General features: G+C 35.1%; 2 protein-coding genes across 4 annotated transcripts in view; one reads left to right on the top strand and one right to left on the bottom strand.

The window, feature by feature from the left end:
- Positions 1-6,574, top strand: part of LOC133657212 (adenosine kinase-like) — an 18,570-nt gene extending 11,996 nt beyond the window's left edge. For both annotated transcript variants that reach the window (XM_062058246.1, XM_062058247.1), the window contains exons 7-11: positions 3,404-3,574; positions 3,662-3,697; positions 3,800-3,914; positions 5,276-5,362; positions 5,441-6,574. In XM_062058246.1, the coding sequence (XP_061914230.1) occupies positions 3,404-3,574; positions 3,662-3,697; positions 3,800-3,914; positions 5,276-5,362; positions 5,441-5,565 (534 nt within the window). In that variant the 3' untranslated portion in view covers positions 5,566-6,574. The remainder of the gene's footprint in view (positions 1-3,403; positions 3,575-3,661; positions 3,698-3,799; positions 3,915-5,275; positions 5,363-5,440) is intronic.
- A 3,353-nt stretch (positions 6,575-9,927) lies between these two features.
- Positions 9,928-17,473, bottom strand: LOC133656793 (dual specificity phosphatase 29-like). Of its 2 annotated transcripts, XM_062057639.1 has the most exons (4): positions 17,296-17,414; positions 14,976-15,161; positions 10,302-10,525; positions 9,928-10,235 (listed from the first exon to the last, which is right to left on the bottom strand). In XM_062057639.1, exons 2-4 carry the CDS (start codon positions 15,152-15,154, stop codon positions 10,006-10,008), a joined length of 633 nt encoding a protein of 210 aa, XP_061913623.1. In that variant the 5' UTR covers positions 15,155-15,161; positions 17,296-17,414; the 3' UTR covers positions 9,928-10,005. The 2 variants fall into 2 exon arrangements, with proteins under 2 accessions (XP_061913623.1, XP_061913624.1); XM_062057640.1 differs by lacking the exon at positions 14,976-15,161 and having other exon boundaries at positions 17,296-17,473.
- Positions 17,474-18,815: the final 1,342 nt, after the last annotated feature.

An 18,815-nucleotide genomic window follows, 5' to 3' on the forward strand; every position in this document is an offset into this window, starting at 1 on the left:
TAGATTAAGACCACAATATCCCACAAGAAGAAGCAACCATTTTATTACAGTAGGGCTCGAATTTAACCACGGTAATTGCGCCAAAAGCCGCAACCGCCCTCGTCATTTGCCTTAAGCCCTAAAAAATTTACCAATATCTGCGGCAAGAACATGCCGTGACCGCCCTTGACTTTTTACTTGTTAATGGACTAGGGATGTAACAATAAACGGTATAATGATAATTTGTGATAAAATTCCAGACGGTTAGTAATACGTCTCATTTTTTAATTACCGAAAAACCGTAATTTATTAATGCATTTTAGGCAACACGAAGTCAGGCGCATGTGCACCAGCGTCGTTTGGCTTGATAATCATGGCGGACTAAGGACACGGACTTTGCTCGGGAGATTTCCCCTCGGTGTAAACGGAGCCAAGCACTTGGTTTAGCGTCATTTTCCCTCGCTTCCCGACGTGCGTTTAAGAGTGCACTGCTGTGTTTGGATGGAGACAGGTGGTGAGAATATTGGAGACAGATGCACTTGTCTCCACACTAAAAGTATACAGCGAAGGAGAAAAACTATTTGATGTTTTGCAGCAGGCGATGTGTCGTGAACGTTGTCACAACTTGTTTATAAAGTCTTTACTTTGTTGACTGGGATGTTCACTCTTCCTTTATTTAACTGCAAACTGTATCAGTGTTCAAATAACATCAATACTAGCGATGAGGTGGCGACTTGTCCAGCCCGATTGTAGCTGAGATAGGCTCCAGCGCCCCCCGCGACCCCAAAGGGAATAAGCGGTAGAAAATGGATGGATGGACTAGCTAAAATTTTCGGCATCTCATCGAACTGAACGAAGGCTATGAAGATTGTGTATTCGACGTGAGAGGTGTCACTCCTCTTTATTTTTGTTGGCCAAACTGTTGTACTGAACCAAGAGAAGAACAAAGCTTGTTTATTAGACTTCATATTCAATAGCCAAACTGCTTTGTGTTTTATTTTAATATAAAAAAATAGCCAAACTGCTTTGTGTTTTATTTTAATATCAAAAAATAGCCAAACTGCTTTGTGTTTTATTTTAATATCAAAAAGTAAATACAAGGTTTTTTTTACATTACTTGTGTTTTTTTCATGTCACAAAGGTATTACTTCAGAAAACATTCATGTGACACAGCATTTTGTTAATGTGTTATTATGTATAGTTAATTCCTATACGACATATTTCTGCTCAAACTCTTAATACATCTGTCCGATACAGCATGTACATATAAATGTACATAACTTAAAAAAATATCTCCCTCTATCAAAATGTAAAAATAGATATAAAGGCATCATGAAATGACAAAAAGCTGACAAGTTTATAATACTAATGAATTTAAAAAAAAGTTTATATATATATGTATATATATATATATATCTTCATATATATATATATATATATATACATATATATATATTCATATATATATATATATATATATATGCATGTATATATATATATATAAATAAATATATATATATGTATTCATATATATATATATGTATATATGTATATATATATATATATATATGTATATATATGTATATATATGCATGTATACATATATGTAATATGTATGCATATATATATATATATATATATATATATATATATATATATATATATATATATATGCATACATATTACATATATGTATATATATGCATATATATATATATATATATATGCATACATATTACATATATGTATATATATGCATGTATACATATATGTAATATGTATGCATATATATATATATATATATATATATATATATATATATATATATATGCATATATATACATATATGTAATATGTATGCATATATATATATATATATATATATATATATATATATATATATATATATGCATACATATTACATATATGTATACATGCATATATATACATATATATACATATATATATATATATATATATATACATATATACATATATATATATATGAATACATATATATATATTTATTGACAAGTTTATAATACTAATGAATTTAAAAAAAAGTTTATATATATATGTATATATATATATATATCTTCATATATATATATATATATATATACATATATATATATTCATATATATATATATATATATATATGCATGTATATATATATATATAAATAAATATATATATATGTATTCATATATATATATATGTATATATGTATATATATATATATATATATGTATATATATGTATATATATGCATGTATACATATATGTAATATGTATGCATATATATATATATATATATATATATATATATATATATATATATATATATGCATACATATTACATATATGTATATATATGCATATATATATATATATATATATGCATACATATTACATATATGTATATATATGCATGTATACATATATGTAATATGTATGCATATATATATATATATATATATATATATATATATATATATATATATATATATATATATATATATATATATATATATATATATATATATATATATATATATATATATATATATATATATATATATATAAGCATGCATGCTTATATATATATATATATAAGCATGCATGCTTATATATATATATATATATATATATATAAGCATGCATGCTTATATATATATATATATAAGCATGCATGCTTATATATATAAGCTTTGGAGCCCCTGCCTCGAAAGAAAATATTGTTTGCCTTGGTGCCCTAAAATATGAGCCCTCCTTTAAGGCAACACTTGCCTTGACCTTAAAACGTTAAAATTCTAGGCCTGCAGTACATCTTCTTAAAGAACAATATTTTAGAGTAGCCAGTGTACAGCTTGTAGGCCAGTAAAGATTTTCTCTTCTTGGAAATTACTGAACACACAGCCATTACTGTCTCTGTGAGTAGTAAGAGTACCTACAATCAAGCACGGCGGTGTTACCGTCATGGTCTGAGGCTGCATGAGTTCTTTCGGTACTGGAGAGCTGCGGTTCACGGAGGGAAACATGAATTCCAACATGCACACTTTAAAGCAGAGCAGCTTCTAACAACTACTATTGTGATCACTCACTCACTTTGGAGACGTGTTCACTGTGAGCTGTGCTATTTAGACTATAATACATGTGCATCTCGTCATTTTCAATGCATAGCACACTGACTTCTCTAGTTGTAATTCACCTTCCATTTCTATAGTGGAGAAGATATAATAAAATGGTGGCAAAAGTGAGGCACTGTACAGTACAATATAAGGTTGAACACAATTTGTTTCATGACGCTAGTTGACAAAATAGGAATAATGTCTGCAGCCATCATAAAACCTTTGTATTTCATCTTGTGTGTTCTCTATTAAACTGTCCACTCAATAAGCCATTCTCGACTGTTCCTCGCAGGGTTTCTTCCTCACCGTGTCTTTGGAGTCCATGCTGAAAGTGGCCAAGCACGCGTCGGAAAAGAACAAACTGTTCTGCCTCAACCTGTCTGCACCTTTCATCTGCCAGTTCTTCAAGGACCACCTCATGCAGCTCCTGCCATACGTGGACGTGCTCTTCGGCAACGAGACGGTACGGTTTTTAGCTTCTCTACCTAAGTGCCCGTGGGCTGCATCAGGGTGGTTAAACAGCGATTATGTATTTGGTGTCGTTCCGCAGGAGGCAACTGCATTCGCCAAAGAGCAAGATTTTGAGGTGATTTGATGTCTTTTTATTTTTTTTATTCGAGCACACCATCTCTCTTGCACCTGTGTGTATTTTGTGTAACGCGTGTATCACGCGGTCATGTCTCTGCAGACCAAAGACATCAAGGAGATTGCCAAGAAAGCGCAGGCTCTTCCTAAAGTCAACACAAAGAGACAAAGGATTGTTGTCTTGACTCAGGGGAAGGAGGAAACTGTGATGGCTCTCGGTAAGAAGGTTGCTTTTCCTCCTCAAATAAATCTTTGTTTGCGGTAGTGTTGTCCCGATACCAATATTTTGGTACCTGTACCGGTACCAAAATATATATTGATACTTTTTGGTACTTTTCGATACTTTTTTCTAAATAAAGGGGACCACAAAAAATTGCATTATTGGCTTTATTTTAACAAAAAATCTTAGGGTACATTAAACATATGTTTCTTATTGCAAGTTTATCCTTAAATAAAATAGTGAACATACAAGACAACTTGTCTTTTAGTAGTAAGTAAACAAGCAAATGCTCCTAATTTAGTCTGCTGACATATGCAGTAACATATTGTGTCATTTTCCATTCTATTATTTTGTCAAAATTATTAAGGACAAGTGGTAGAAAATTGATTTTTTTATCTACTTGTTCATTTACTGTTAATATCTGCTTACTTTCTCTTTTAACATGTTCTATCTACACTTCTGTTCAAATGTAATAATCACTTATTCTTCTGTTGTTTGGATGCTTTACATTAGTTTTGGATGATACCACACATTTAGGTATCGATGTGATAGTCGTTATAGGATCATACCATGGTCATAATTTAAGTCCTCATGTGTCCAGGGATGTATTTCCTGAGTTTATAAACATAATATAAATTTAAAAAATTTAAAAAAAGATTTTGTGATGCTAAAAAACACTTCTGTTAAAATGTAATATTCATTTATTCTTCTGTATTCTTTATTCTTCGCTACTTTTTAGAGGCGGTATAGTACCGAATATGATTCATTAGTATCGCGGTACTACCGTATTTTTTGGAGTATAAATCGCTCCGGAGTATAAGTCGCACCGGCCGAAAATGCATAATAGAGAAGGAAAAAAATATTTATAAGTCGCATTTTTGGGGGAAATTTATTTGATAAAACCCAACACCAAGAATATACATCTGAAAGGCAATTTAAAATAAATAAAGAATAGTGAACAACCGGCTGAATAAGTGTACGTTATATGACGCATAAATAACCAACTGAGAACGTGCCTGGTATGTTAACCTAACATATTATGGTAAGAGTCATTCAAATAACTATAACATATAGAACATGCTATACGTTTACCAAACAATCTGTCACTCCTAATCGCTAAATCCGATTAAATCTTATACGTCTAGTCTCTTACGTGAATGAGCTAAATAATATTATTTGATATTTTACAGTAATGTGTTAATAATTTCACACATAAGTCGCTCCTGAGTATAAGTCGCACCCCCGGCCAAACTATGAAAAAAACTGCGACTTATAGTCCGAAAAATACGGTATACTAATACCGGTATACCGTACAACCCTAGTTTGCGGTGTGATATCCTTTCTCCTCTGTATGCTCAGGTGGGAAAATTGAGACTTTCCCAGTGTTGGCAATCGATCCCAAAGACATCGTCGACACAAACGGTGCCGGTGACGCTTTCGTCGGAGGTACCATCTTCTTATATTTACAAGGCTCGTCTGTATTTCCTTGGTGTTGACGATGTCGCTTTCCCTTCCGTCACGCAGGTTTTTTGTCCCAGCTGGTCCGAGACAAACCGGTGGACCAATGCGTGAGAGCGGCTCACTACGCTGCCAACGTCATCATCAGACGATCAGGTTGCACTTTCCCAGAAAAGCCCGACTTTGTCTAAAGATGTCGTTTTTGTAACAGTACTATTTTACACATGTTTTTTAGCCCTGCAATCAGTGTCTTTCTTTTAATACCACGTTAACATCCGTGTTATCATGAATCGCCGTGCCTCCAAATGTGGGAGGAGTTTTTTTTCTTCCACTCAAGTGAGTTTAAATGCAAACAAGAGAACATAATGTATACAATCATTATATGATTGCACATGGTTATTACTATTTTTTTTTTTACCAGCTGTTGTGCGTCCACGCACACAAAAATACATCCAAGTACTTAAGCATCGGTGGACACTTGAAAAGTGTTCAGATGACATTTTGCAACGGTTTTGTTATGTCTAAAACCACAATATGAAATATAGTCCAGGACCACTTATTGTCATGAGGGCTATTTAGTAAATGGTATAGATACAGTACACTGTATATAACTGTCCATTTTCTGCACTCTTAATTGTTGTTTTAATATGTTCTGTCTAATTGGTTTATTTATGTGTAATTAGTAAGGCTAGTTATTTTTTTTAAAAGTGTCGAAGCCTCACCCCATCGAGTCCTGTGTAAATTTAACTGATTTCAGCATCCGTCATGAGTGCCTTTCATTCTTTGCTCTTGCTACAAAGTTCACACACTTGAACCTGCTTTTGTCATCAGGATGTAAAAAGAATAGCGCACAAATACTGTTGGAGAGTCAGGACCTTTACTCACTGTGTCAAAGCATCATAATTAATGATGGCGAAGGACCGCAACACTCAGTTACAAGTTCATGAATGTTTGTTTATCACCTGGTGATATGACGCAGGGTTCCCTTTTGGCCTTTTCTGTGTTCGATTTGGTTGAAGTTAATCAATACTTGAATAGAGTTGTCTTTTCTGATGCAGAATTTGGATTTGCAATCCCTCCAATGATATTGCTCATGGTCACCGACAACAAAAGGCCTGAAGTGACTGTTAATGTCTGGATAATGTCAGACTGTGATGCCTCTCATGCATGGACGAATAAAAGTAAAAGTTCATAATTGAATTTGTTTTTATGGTGCATATTTGGTCTCTGTTTATTTTATTTAATAATGTTAGCATTTCCACTGTGAATGACCTCATCTAACATTTAAAAAAAGCCCATTAATCACTCATAACCACACATAGTTATGCATTTTAAGCATTCATTTGTGTCCTCTATTTTGTTGTTTCCTCCCTGGTCCCAATTGCTCTACACCTGGGGTGTCAAACTCATTTTAGCTCAGGGGCCGCATGGAGGAAAATCTGTGCACACGCGGGCCGGACTATTAAAATCATGGCATTAAAACTAAAAAATAAAGACAACTTCCGATTGTTTTCTTTGTCTTACTTTGGCCAAAAATAGAACAAACACATTCTAAAAATATTACAGTAAGAATATAGAAAAAAAATACCGGCAGCGGTAAAGTTTAGATCCATGAAGGAAAGAAGAAAGTGAATTAATGTTTATAACTGAATACATTTACATACGCATAAAAATGTGTTTGCTTTTGCATTAGTTGTTTTAATGAAAAGTACAATTTATGACAACATTTTTCCAAAACACAATATAGAATGTGAGATATAACAGCATCATGCACACATTTATCATTTGTTTTCAAAACGATTACAAAAAAGTCGGACCCCATTTTTATGATTTGATGGGGTCCCTGGGACCCCATTTTTTAAAACTCCTAGCGCCAACACTGAGGGAGTATTGGTGTGTGCAAAATAGCTGCAGGCGGCTGTGGCTTGCGGGCCGGTTTTAATACTAATCAAATATCATCCCGGGGGCCATAGATTATTCATTGATCTATGGCCTTGACTTTGAAACTTCTGCTCTATAGTGTAAATTATTCGTCAATTGCCAAGATTTAAAATTGTATTTCTAGAAATTTCCCTAATTTAAGTGCTATTTCCTTATTTTTCGTCATTAACATCACATAACAATCTTAATTTTAGGATTAATAATACAATTTTGTCTATTCTAATTTAAAAATGTTGACATTGATTAACATTCAAATAAGATATTTTGGTTTTCCCCACAGAAAATCTTGTTTAAAGATTATGCTACATCCCGAGTATGCTTAATTTAAGAATTGCGAGTTGAATAATGCTTGTTTTTAGAAGAAAAAAAATCCTGTTAATTTCTAGATATACAAATCTTAATTTTGGATGTCTTATCAAGTAAAATTAACTAGCTGCATTGATAGATAAGTTCACTGGTTTTTAATATTTTTTTTCCTAAAATCTGGGGACGGCGTGGCGAAGTTGGTAGAGTGGCCGTGCCAGCAATCGGAGTGTTGCTGGTTACTGGGGTTCAATCCCCACCTTCTACCATCCGAGTCACGTCTGTTGTGTCCTTGGGCAAGACACTTCACCCTTGCTCCTGATGGCTGCTGGTTAGCGCCTTGCATGGCAGCTCCCGCCATCAGTGTGTGTGTGAATGGGTGAATGTGGAAATACTGTCAAAGCGCTTTGAGTACCTTGAAGGTAGAAAAGCGCTATACAAGTATAACCTATTTATCATTTATCATTTAGTCTTTTCATCTTATATTTTGTCAGCTCTTTTTTGCAGTGTAATCACTGAAACTAAAAAAACAATATTAGGTTTAGATACAGGCACACATCTATTTATGTATTTTTTTTTTTTTCTCTTTTTCAAAAAGTGAAACTTCTATTTTCTGTATACTAACAAATCTTACAATTTATTTTAAATAGCTGGGATAACTATAGTTAACAATAAGACACCCAACTTAAGTATCTTGTAAAGCATGTGTCTGAGCCTCTGATTTGTATTTTTTTCTTAAGTGAACTTCTAAAATCAAACAACTTTAAGATGAAATTCAAATTTTGTTTAGATGCACCTGCGTACACTTTATATATCTCTGCGCTTTGCGTCAAAAAGAAAAACATTTGGAGATAATGTATATTTTTTCTAATGTTCTACAGCAGCCCCGACAGGGAAAGTACACTTACTTGCAAAATGATGTAGTATTTTGGATAAAATGTGTGTGTGTGTGTGTGTGTGTGTGTGTGTGTATGTTCTTGTATTTCTACTCTTCTTGAGACATCAACAAGGAAAAGTACCTTCCATATGAGGAGCGGTGAACAAGTTAGGACATAAATCATGGTCCCAATACGGAAAATCATTGCATCTAATAGAGAATGTCTCATTTGCACCCCTGCTGGTAAAATCTATCAAAATTAGGGTGGTCCCAAAAAGGAGGGATTTTTTTCTAATTGACTGTGTGTCGGTTTTAAAAGTGCTCCCCCTCTGGTCAACATATGAAATAACAAGTGTGTGTAAAAAAATGTTAAGTGCTCCCCCTCTGGCCAACATATGTAATAAGTGTGTGTAAGAAATTGAAATGAGCTCCCTTTGGCCAAAATTGTTTTTTTTTGAAAATATATAAATATGTATATAGAGACATACTGTAATAACTTGTAGAAAATAATGAAGATTAAAAACCAATTACAAATTTTTTTATTTTTTTTTACTAAAAGCAGTCTTTTTCTCACAATGTGTCGACTTTTTTCTTATAAAATTGGGAGCAATTTCTCATATTCTTTTTGTTTTGTAATATTGGAATATTTTCTCGTAAAATTATGATTTTTTTTAATGAAATAATTAATTTTGTATGAAAAAATTATTTTTTTATAAAAAGATAATTAATTTTTTATGAAAAAATACAATTTTAATGAAAAAAAATATTACTTTTTAATGCAAAATGGTGACATTTGTCATATTCAGACCTTTTCACAATATTGCCAATTGTTTTGTTGTTCTTGTAAAACTGACATTTTTCGAGTAAACTTAGGACTTTTGTCATAATTTTGCCAAGTAAAATTACGATTATTATTATAACATTGCCAAAATTTTAAAGTTTTCTTATAAAATTGTGAATTGTTGAGTAAAATTCTTTTTATAACATTGCCCAAAATTTAAGCTTTTCCTGTAAAATTGTGACTATTATTGAGTAAAATTCCAACTTTTATCATAGTATTGCACACATTTTCAGTTTTTCTTGTAAAATTTTGACTTGCGTTGAGTAAAACGACGACTTTTATCGTAATACTGCCAAAGTTCTACGTTTTTCTTGCGAAATTGTGACCTTTTTCTTGTGAAATTCCAACTCATTTTTCACAACAAGCTTTTTTATATGTGCATAGTATTTATATATTATTAATGTTGTAAATGCAAATCTTTATATATCTAGAAAGGTGGTCCTAAAGAGGTAGGCATTTTTCAGAGGTCAGAAGAAGGTAACAAATACAAGAATTTGTGTGTGTGTGTGTGTGTGTGTGTGTGTGCAGGGGGGGTGCTTTAATGTTTTATTCATTTGTGTCAAGCTGCTGCAGCCTTCTAATATACTGTACCCACATATTTCTAAACATTTTCAAAAATCTTCTTTAAAAAAAAGTAAGAATGAGGTAAAAGATAGAGATTTTTAATGGTCACGAGTGTTTGTCTTGCATCTGTCTTTTCACTCGGAGCTTCTTCTCTTGCAGGGCAATGTCCAGAGCTCTGAGCTGCTTTAGGAAGCCATGGTTGGGCAAGATGCAGCGGCGCTGTCGCACATGCTCAATAGCATCCACCACAGTCAAGCTGTGCTCCATCATCAGGTAGGCCAAGACCAGAGTGGCTGACCTGCTGCGACCCATCACGCAGTGCACCAACACCTTGTCTATGGAACAAGTAAAAAGGATGATGGTGCAACATAAAAAAACACATTCAAGTAGTGTTGACTAACTCTGTGGTTGGTTCAGGGCCTCGCTGAGGAATTGTGTCGCCGGACAGAAGAACGGGGAGATGTCAAAGGTGGGTTTATCGTCAGCCTCCACGCCAAAATATTGGACGTCCATGTCAGCGTAGTAATCTGCACCAGTCAGCACGTTATTCCACTTGCCCTCCGCAGCATTCAGCACATGTGTGATGCCCAATTCCTTCAGACCAGGTCGCTCCAGGGCCGTCTTCCTGTTTCCAAACAGTACATGTGCTTTATTTTCATTCTATTGACTTGTACATTTTTTAAAATTTTATTCCAATTTTTGTATTTTGCCTGCACTTTTTCCAATTTGTTTTTATATTATTCCACTTACCCCTTGCAGTATAATGCCCAGAACATAGGCAACACACATGCTTTAACTAAACTGTATTATATTAATTTTAATTGCTGTTATTTTAATGTTTATTATTTTCAATCCTAATTTGGACCTTTTTTTTACTTTTTACACCTATTTTCTTTAGTTCCTTTTTTTTAAAAATTTTTTTATTTTTACAGGTAGTTCTACTTTTACTTCATTTGAACCAAATCAAACTATATTTATAAAGTGAAAAAAATTCAACACAAAGTGCTTTTTTACACACTTAAAAACAATGCCCTAATGACCCACTTCCTTCCATACACCCCACACACACACACACACACACACACACACACACCTACACTTACACATTCACATTCACATACACGCACACAAACAAATGGGAGCATCTAAAGCATGCAAAATTATGTAGTATTTTGGATAAAATGTGTGTGTGTGTGTGTGTGTGTGTGTGTGTGTGTGTGTGTGTGTGTGTGTGTGTGTGTGTGTGTGTGTGTGTGTGTGTGTGTGTATGTGTGTGTGTGTTCTTGTATTTCTACCCTTCTTGAGACATCAACAAAGAAAAGTACCTTCCATATGAGGAGCGGTGAACAAATTAGGACATAAATCACGGTCCCAATACGGAAAACCATTGCATCTAATAGAAAATGTCTCATTTGGTGGTAAAATCTATCAAAATTAGGGTGGTGCCAAAAAGGAGGGATTTAGGGCTATATAAATAAACATTGATTGATTGATTGATTGATTTTTTCTAATTGACTGTGTGTCGGTTTTAAAAGTGCTCCCCCTCTGATCAACATATGAAATAACAAGTGTGTGTAAAAAATTTGAAGTGCTCCCCCTCTGGCCAACATATGTAATAAGTGTGTGTAAGAAATTGAAATGAGCTCCCTTTGGCCAAAATAAATTTTTTTGAAAATATATAAATATGAGACATACTGTAATAACTTGTAGAAAATAATGAAGATTAAAAACCAATTACAAAAAAAAAAAAAAATTAACTAAAAGCAGTGTTTTTCTCACTGTGTCGACTTTTTTCTTATAAAATTGGGAACAATTTCTCATGTAAGACCCAATCCAAATGCACCAAAGCAGTACTTTATTTTATTTTATTTTATTTGTAGTCATTAATAGTATTCATTAAATCACAATTATTTCTAAATAGGTTCATTATTTTATTTGTTGATGCATTTGATGTGTTTTGATCAACACGTACCCTTTGATTCAATTTTTTAAATCTTTTTTTTCATAAATTCTCTGCAAAATGGGTGATTTTTAGTTTTAGTTTGCTTTAGAGCCAATTAAGTTTTTATTTTTATTTTTTTTATTGACATACTGTAGTTAGCTAGTGCTCCACAATTTGTAATGATTTTAATATTTTATTACTGTGAACCATCAAAAATATCTATTAAGTCCACTCGATAGCCTTCCTACCTAGTAGACTTTTTAAAATATGTCTTTGGCTCTTTTGAGCCTTATATCCTAAATAACAACATCAGTTCACTTATTTCAGGTAGCATTGCCTGTTGCTTAAAACAAGCTGTAGTACGGCCTCCTTTAAAAAAAATTCCATGGCTAATTTCTAAGCTGCTATTTTATCAAAAGTGTTAGAGAATGTCGTTTATTGTCACTGCAATCACACGTCTGTGACAAATTGAATTTGAATGTTATATCTAGCCACAGTACAGAAACAGCTCTTAAAAAAGTCCTCTTTTAATAGCTTGACTGTGCTGGTGTTTTTAGATTTAACAGCCGCATTCGACACTGCTGACCACAACCTCTTTACATATCATCTTGAGTCACGTGCAGGTTTTCAAGGCACTGTCCTAAAGTAGTTCCAATCCTGGCTGACGGACATTTCTTACATTGTCAACCTTGGACATTTTGCTTTGAAATAATCTCCTCCGACCTGTGGGGTGCCGCAAGGCTCAATTTTTAGCCCACTATGATTCTCCCTCTACGTGCTGCTGCTGGTATACATTTTTTAGAAAACCTAAAATCCATTTTTCATTTCTTTACAGGTGAAGTATTTACGTTTTCATTCCAAAACTGACTCAACTGAAGCACACAAGCACAATAAAACAATGGATGGCCATACTTTAGGGTCGTATACTGCTGCCCTTGTCACGTTGGGGCCGCATGTCTGCAGCGGTCCTGTTCCCAGGATGCAAAAGGACAGAGAGCGGCAGAAGCAGTGCGCAGGTAAGAATATTTTCATTCCACTGGTAGGGCAAAAATACAAAACGAACCGCTTGTCGCTTAGAGGCACAAGACAAAGACAAAACCTTGTTTAGCACAACAAGCAAGTACTATAACACAAGTACCGTATTTTCCGGACTATAAGGCGCACTTGAAATCCTTTTTTTTCCCCTCAAAACTTGACAGTGCGCTTTATAACCCTGTGTGCCTAATGTAAGGAATATGTTTGGTTGAGCTTACCCACCTCGAAGCTATTTTATTTGGTACATAGTGTAATGATCATTTTGAACAGTAGATGGCAGTCAAACATAACAGATACGTGTAGACTGCACTATGATGGCAATACGTCTCAAGTAAACATTAAAAACACAGAACATTACACACGGCGCTCAAAAATCCATCAAAATGTTTTAGTACGACTTTGGTAAGCTATGAAGCCGCACCGCTTGATGTGTTTCAACATATGAGTATTATCATGGTGTGTGTATAAGGCAGTGCTTCTCAAATATTTTCTGTTACGCCCCACTGTTTGCGAAAGACTGGTATAAGGTAAGACATATTATCTGCCGTTTTGTTTCGCAATATTATGCAAAAGCAACTTTTCTTACCTACTGGTACCTGCTGATCTGTATTTGGGATCTGTATGAGTCTTGAAAAATTGCACGCATCCGCGCAGACGCCGTAGTCGATAAGCTTCTTCTTTTTATCTATCTTCTTGTTATGGGACATTCATCCTCTGCTGTTGCCATTTCTAATACAAAGTATTGTAAAGTTCTTACTTATATCTGTCAGTAAACTCGCCATAAAAGCGCTAAAACATACCGGTGTAGTGAGTTTACATTATTCACCCAAGGAACTTTAGTTATTAGAGAGTTCCGGTCGGACGTTTTTTCACGGGACACATTTTCTGTGTTGTTGTTTCCGGATGAGAAGATGCTGCTCCGTTATTGATTTAAGTAAAGTCTGAATGTCATTAAAACAGTTAGCTCCATCTTTTGACACTTCTTCCACTCCCGTCCTTGCACGCTACACCGCTACAACAAAGATGACGGGGAGAAGACGCTGTCGAAGGTGAGCCATGTGAATAAGACCGCCCACAAATCGGCGCATCCGGAAGCGACTGTCAGAAAGCGACTTGAAGATGATCTGTAAAACATAATCCATGCAACATTTTGACCAAAGAACCACCATTACATGTTATGTAGACCACAAGAAAGGGTTTTCAATTTAGAAAAAAATAAATAATATGATTCCTTTAATGTGCCCTATAATCCGGTGCGCCTAATATATGAAAAAAGATCAAAAATAGACCATTCATCGGCAGTGCGCCTTATAATCCGGTGCGCCTTATGGTCCACAAAATACGGTAGTAGCATAGCGTCAACATAATAGCCACCCATGGCAAAAATGGATCCCATGCTTGCTGAACGCCGAGGCGGGCATGAAAAGGGGCATGATTGGGATTGGCAGCGGGTGTGTTCTAATCAACAACCACAAGCCAGAAGAGAGGTAAACAAAAGGAGAAAAGGAGCACTCAGAACCGAACAGAACACTAAACTAAGAAGAAGAATAACAAAACACCAAACAAGACATGATCTGTGTGACAGGTCATGACAGTACTTCTGCAAAAAAGTCTCTGAGTTTTTTTATTGGAAAGTCTTTTGAACTCCACAAGCCAAAAATTCTGTGATTATACAACTGCCTTTTTCCAGCTCAGACCTCTTGGAAATATCTGCTCACAAAGCAGTTAGAAACAACTGTGCATGCCCTGGTAACATTCTGTCGCTTACTGTACTTACAACCCGTCCAGAATGCGGCTGCACGCATTCTCACACCTACAAAAAAACATATGACCACACCACTCCTGTACTGGTTTCTCTCCACATTTCATGGGTATTACTAACCATATTGTATTATTTGCTTTGTTTTTAGCTGTACACAGTTATAACCTTGTTGGTATTTATTATGATTTTTATGCATTTTTTTTGTTTTACTTCTGGGCAGTAGTGGCTGTTTTCTATATAAGTAAATACACCATGACCTTATAAATATGATTCCCCCAACCACTCTTTTTTTTAAAAAATTGATGCATATGTGACCAACAGTCTACATTTACTCACTCATCCCCGATGAAGACATTGGGCCAGACTTGGTTGACGTGTGCATACTGAGCACTGGGGCCGGTCCAAAAGAGCTGCTCCAGGTCTAGTGTACCTGGTGTGATGTAATCACTATCTGGGTCCACCTGGACTGCCGCATAGGGGTTCTTTCCTCTTGATTTTACCACACAGGAGGACATAGTTCAACTCCAAGGACCATGGGGAAAAATAAACAATTCAAAATAATAAACAAACAGTAATGTACATAATACATTAACTGCATATATTGGATAATTTTGCCACAAATGAATGCAATCACTCTTAAATGGGTTTGTATACACTATTATATACAAACCCCAAAACCAGTGAATTTGGCACGTTGTGTAAATGGTAAATAAAAATAGAATACAATGATTTGCAAATCCTTTTCAACCTATATTCAATTGAATAGACTGCAAAGACAAGATACTTAACGTTCGAACAGGAAAACCTTTGTTATTTTTTGCAAACATTAGCTCATTTGGAATTTGATGCTTGCAACATGTTTAAAAAAAGGCTGGCACAAGTGGAAAAAAAAGACTGAGAAAGTTGAGGAATGCTCATCAAACACTTATTTGGAACATCCCACAGTTGAACAGGCTAATTGGGAACAGGTGGGTGCCATGATTGGGTATAAAAGCAGATTCCATGAAATGCTCAGTCATTCACAAACAAGAATAGGGCGAGGGTCACCACTTTGTGAACAAATGTGTGAGCAAATTGTTTAAGAACAACATTTCTCAACCATCTATTGCAAGGAATTTAGGGATTTCACCATCTACGGTCCGTGATATCATCATAAGGTTCAGAGAATCTAGAGAAATCACTGCACGTGAGCGGAAAGGCAGAAAACCAACATTCAATACCCGTGACCTTCGATCCCTCAGGCGGTACTGCATCAAAAAGAAACATCAGTGTGTAAAGGATATCACCACATGGGCTCAGGAACACTTCAGAAAACCACTGTGAGTAACTACAATTCGTTGCTACATCTGTAAGTGCAAGTTAAAACTCTACTATGCAAAGAGAAAGCCATTTCTCAACAACACCCAGAAACGCCGCCGGCTTCGCTGGGCCCGAGCTCATCTAAGATGGACTGATGCAAAGTTGGAAAGTGTTCTGTGGTCTGACGAGACCACATTTCAAATTGTTTTTGGAAACTGTGGATGTCGTGTCCACCAGAACAAAGAGGAAAAGAACCATCCGGATTGTTATAGTTGCAAAGTTGAAAAGCCAGCATCTGTGATGGTATGGGGGTGTATTAGTGCCCAAGGCATGGGTAACTTACACATCTGTGAAGGCACCATTAATGCTGAAAGGTACATACAGGTTTTGGAGCAACATATGTTACCATCCAAGCAACGTTATCATGGACGCCCCTGCTTATTTCAGCAAGACAATGCCAAGCCACGTGTTACAACAGCGTGGCTTCATAGTAAAAGAGTGCGGGTACTAGACTGGCCTGCCTGTAGTCCAGACCTGTCTCCCGTTGAAAATGTGTGGCGGAAATATGACAACGGAGAAACTGTTGAACAACTTAAGCTGTACATCAAGCAAGAATGGAAAATAATTCCACCTAAAAAGCTTCAAAAATTGGTCTCCTCTGTTTCCAAATGTTTACTGAGTGTTGTTAAAAGGAAAGGCCATGTAACACAGTGGTAAAAATGCCTCTCTGCCAACTTTTTTGCAATGTGTTGCTGCCATTATAATTCTAAGTTAATGATTATTTGCAAAAAAAAATTACGTTTCTCAGTTTGAACATTAAATATCAGGTTGTTCAATCGAATATAAGTTGACTAGGATTTGCAAATCATTGTATTCTGTTTTTATTTACGAATTACACAACGTGCCGACTTCACTGGTTCTGGGTTTTGTATTTTCATTTACATGTTCAGTTCAGTTTATTTATTTATATAACACATTTAAAAACAACCCCAGTTGGCCAAAGGGCTGTACAGACATAAGAAAAGGGGCACGAAGTGTCACATCTACATATTAACACGGAAGGATGAATAAAATACAGTAGTAAAATATACCTTAAAAGAAGTGCAGAATATATCACCAAAAATACTAAAACAAATAAGACAAACTAAAAACAACCAAGATATCCTGTCTAAGGGAGTAAAACTATGTTTTTAGCCTAGATTTAATTTGGCTCAGAGACCGGGGACCTAATAGATAATGGAAGGTTCTTCCATTATCTATCGCAGTCAGTGTCAGTTCATTTGAGAGACTATAAAGGAGATTTTACAGTTAAATCAGATTATTTAAATTCCTGTATATTATAAATATAATCACTCACCCGTCCTGTGGCTCCCTGTCATGCAGACTCAAGATCTTCTCCTCAAGTGTGTGCATATATGTGTGTGTTTTCTCTCCACAGTCTGCAGGAGGGCACACATACAGTGGAGGAATAGTAACTTCTCTCTCTTTAACATGATATTTTTAGGCTGCCGCCTGCCATGAGACAACACCTGACATCAGCGTGACACACACACAAACACACACACACACACACACACGCAAGCACACACATTTGTTTGCCTTTTTTAGTAGTTTGAGACACCTAACTTCTAATCCCAATGCAAGTAAAAAAACAAAACAATAATATTTTAAAGGCAATGGTGGATTATATCATTGCTATGTGAAGAATCTCACCAATGTTGGGGCAAGAGTGAGCAGTGTCACAGATGGCACAGCAGGTTGACACTTGTTTCTGGAAATGACTCACAGTTCATCCATCCATCCATTTTCTACCGCTTGTCCCGTTCGGGGTTGCGGGGGTGTTTAGGTTTTACTTGAAAATATGGATTCCTCCATCAATAGCACTGTGGACAAACAATCTTTATTTGGCAATAACTTGGAGTACACAGCTAGTCAAGGCCTTTTTGACTCATTTGGTACACATAATTATGAAACAAAACTTGAAAAAAATCAATGAGTGCATAGTAAATATAGAAAATGCCTGATGTTTACGATGTTAACATTAGGTTTCGCAAATAGCCAGTAGGCTGTGTATTATCTAGTCTTATTTTTGATAAACAACCGACATACATGTTTAGGTTTGATAAAATTGCTTGAACTTACGTTAATCAAATAAAAAGTGAGGAATTGGTTTTGGTAATCTGTGGCGTTTGTTTTGTTGTTGTGTCCACTTGTCAGCTGGTTGGCTACTTCCTATTTACAGGGACTGGACCATTTTATAATCTGGGTAGATGAGACAATTCCGCTGTGCTTCAAACTAGAAAAAAAGAGGTGGAAAAAATATCACAAACAAAAATGAAAAAAAATCCTAGTGTTTGGTTTGTTTTCAAGTAAATTTTGTTAGCTAGCAGACTACTTCTTGGTCCATTAAAATGTAAGACAATGAGACCAAACCATTGTTTTATTCAAAAATAGGGACACGTTTCCAGTGTATTTCAAATGTCTAAAATAAAATAAATAAATAAAGGAACACATATTTTTTGTTTATTTTATTTGGTTTTTGGAGTGATACCTTTGTGACATGAAAAAAATACAAGTAATGTAAAAAAAAACCTGGTATTTACTTTTTGATATCAAAATAAAACACAAAGCATAGGCGACGTTCTTCTCCAACGCCTCCTATCAGTGCAACAGTTTGGCCAACAAAAAGAGTGACACCTCTCACATCGAATACACAATCTTCACAGCCTGCGTTCTATTCAATGAGATGACAAAACATTTTAGCTAGTATTGATGTTATTTGAACACTGATACCGTTTGCAGTTAAATAAAGGACGAGTTAACATCCCAGTAAACAAACTAAAGACTTTATAAACAAGTTGTGACAACGTTCACGAC

Source organism: Entelurus aequoreus, linkage group LG09 (genome assembly GCF_033978785.1).
Source record: "Entelurus aequoreus isolate RoL-2023_Sb linkage group LG09, RoL_Eaeq_v1.1, whole genome shotgun sequence".
In the NCBI taxonomy this organism is placed as follows: Eukaryota; Metazoa; Chordata; class Actinopteri; order Syngnathiformes; family Syngnathidae; genus Entelurus; species Entelurus aequoreus.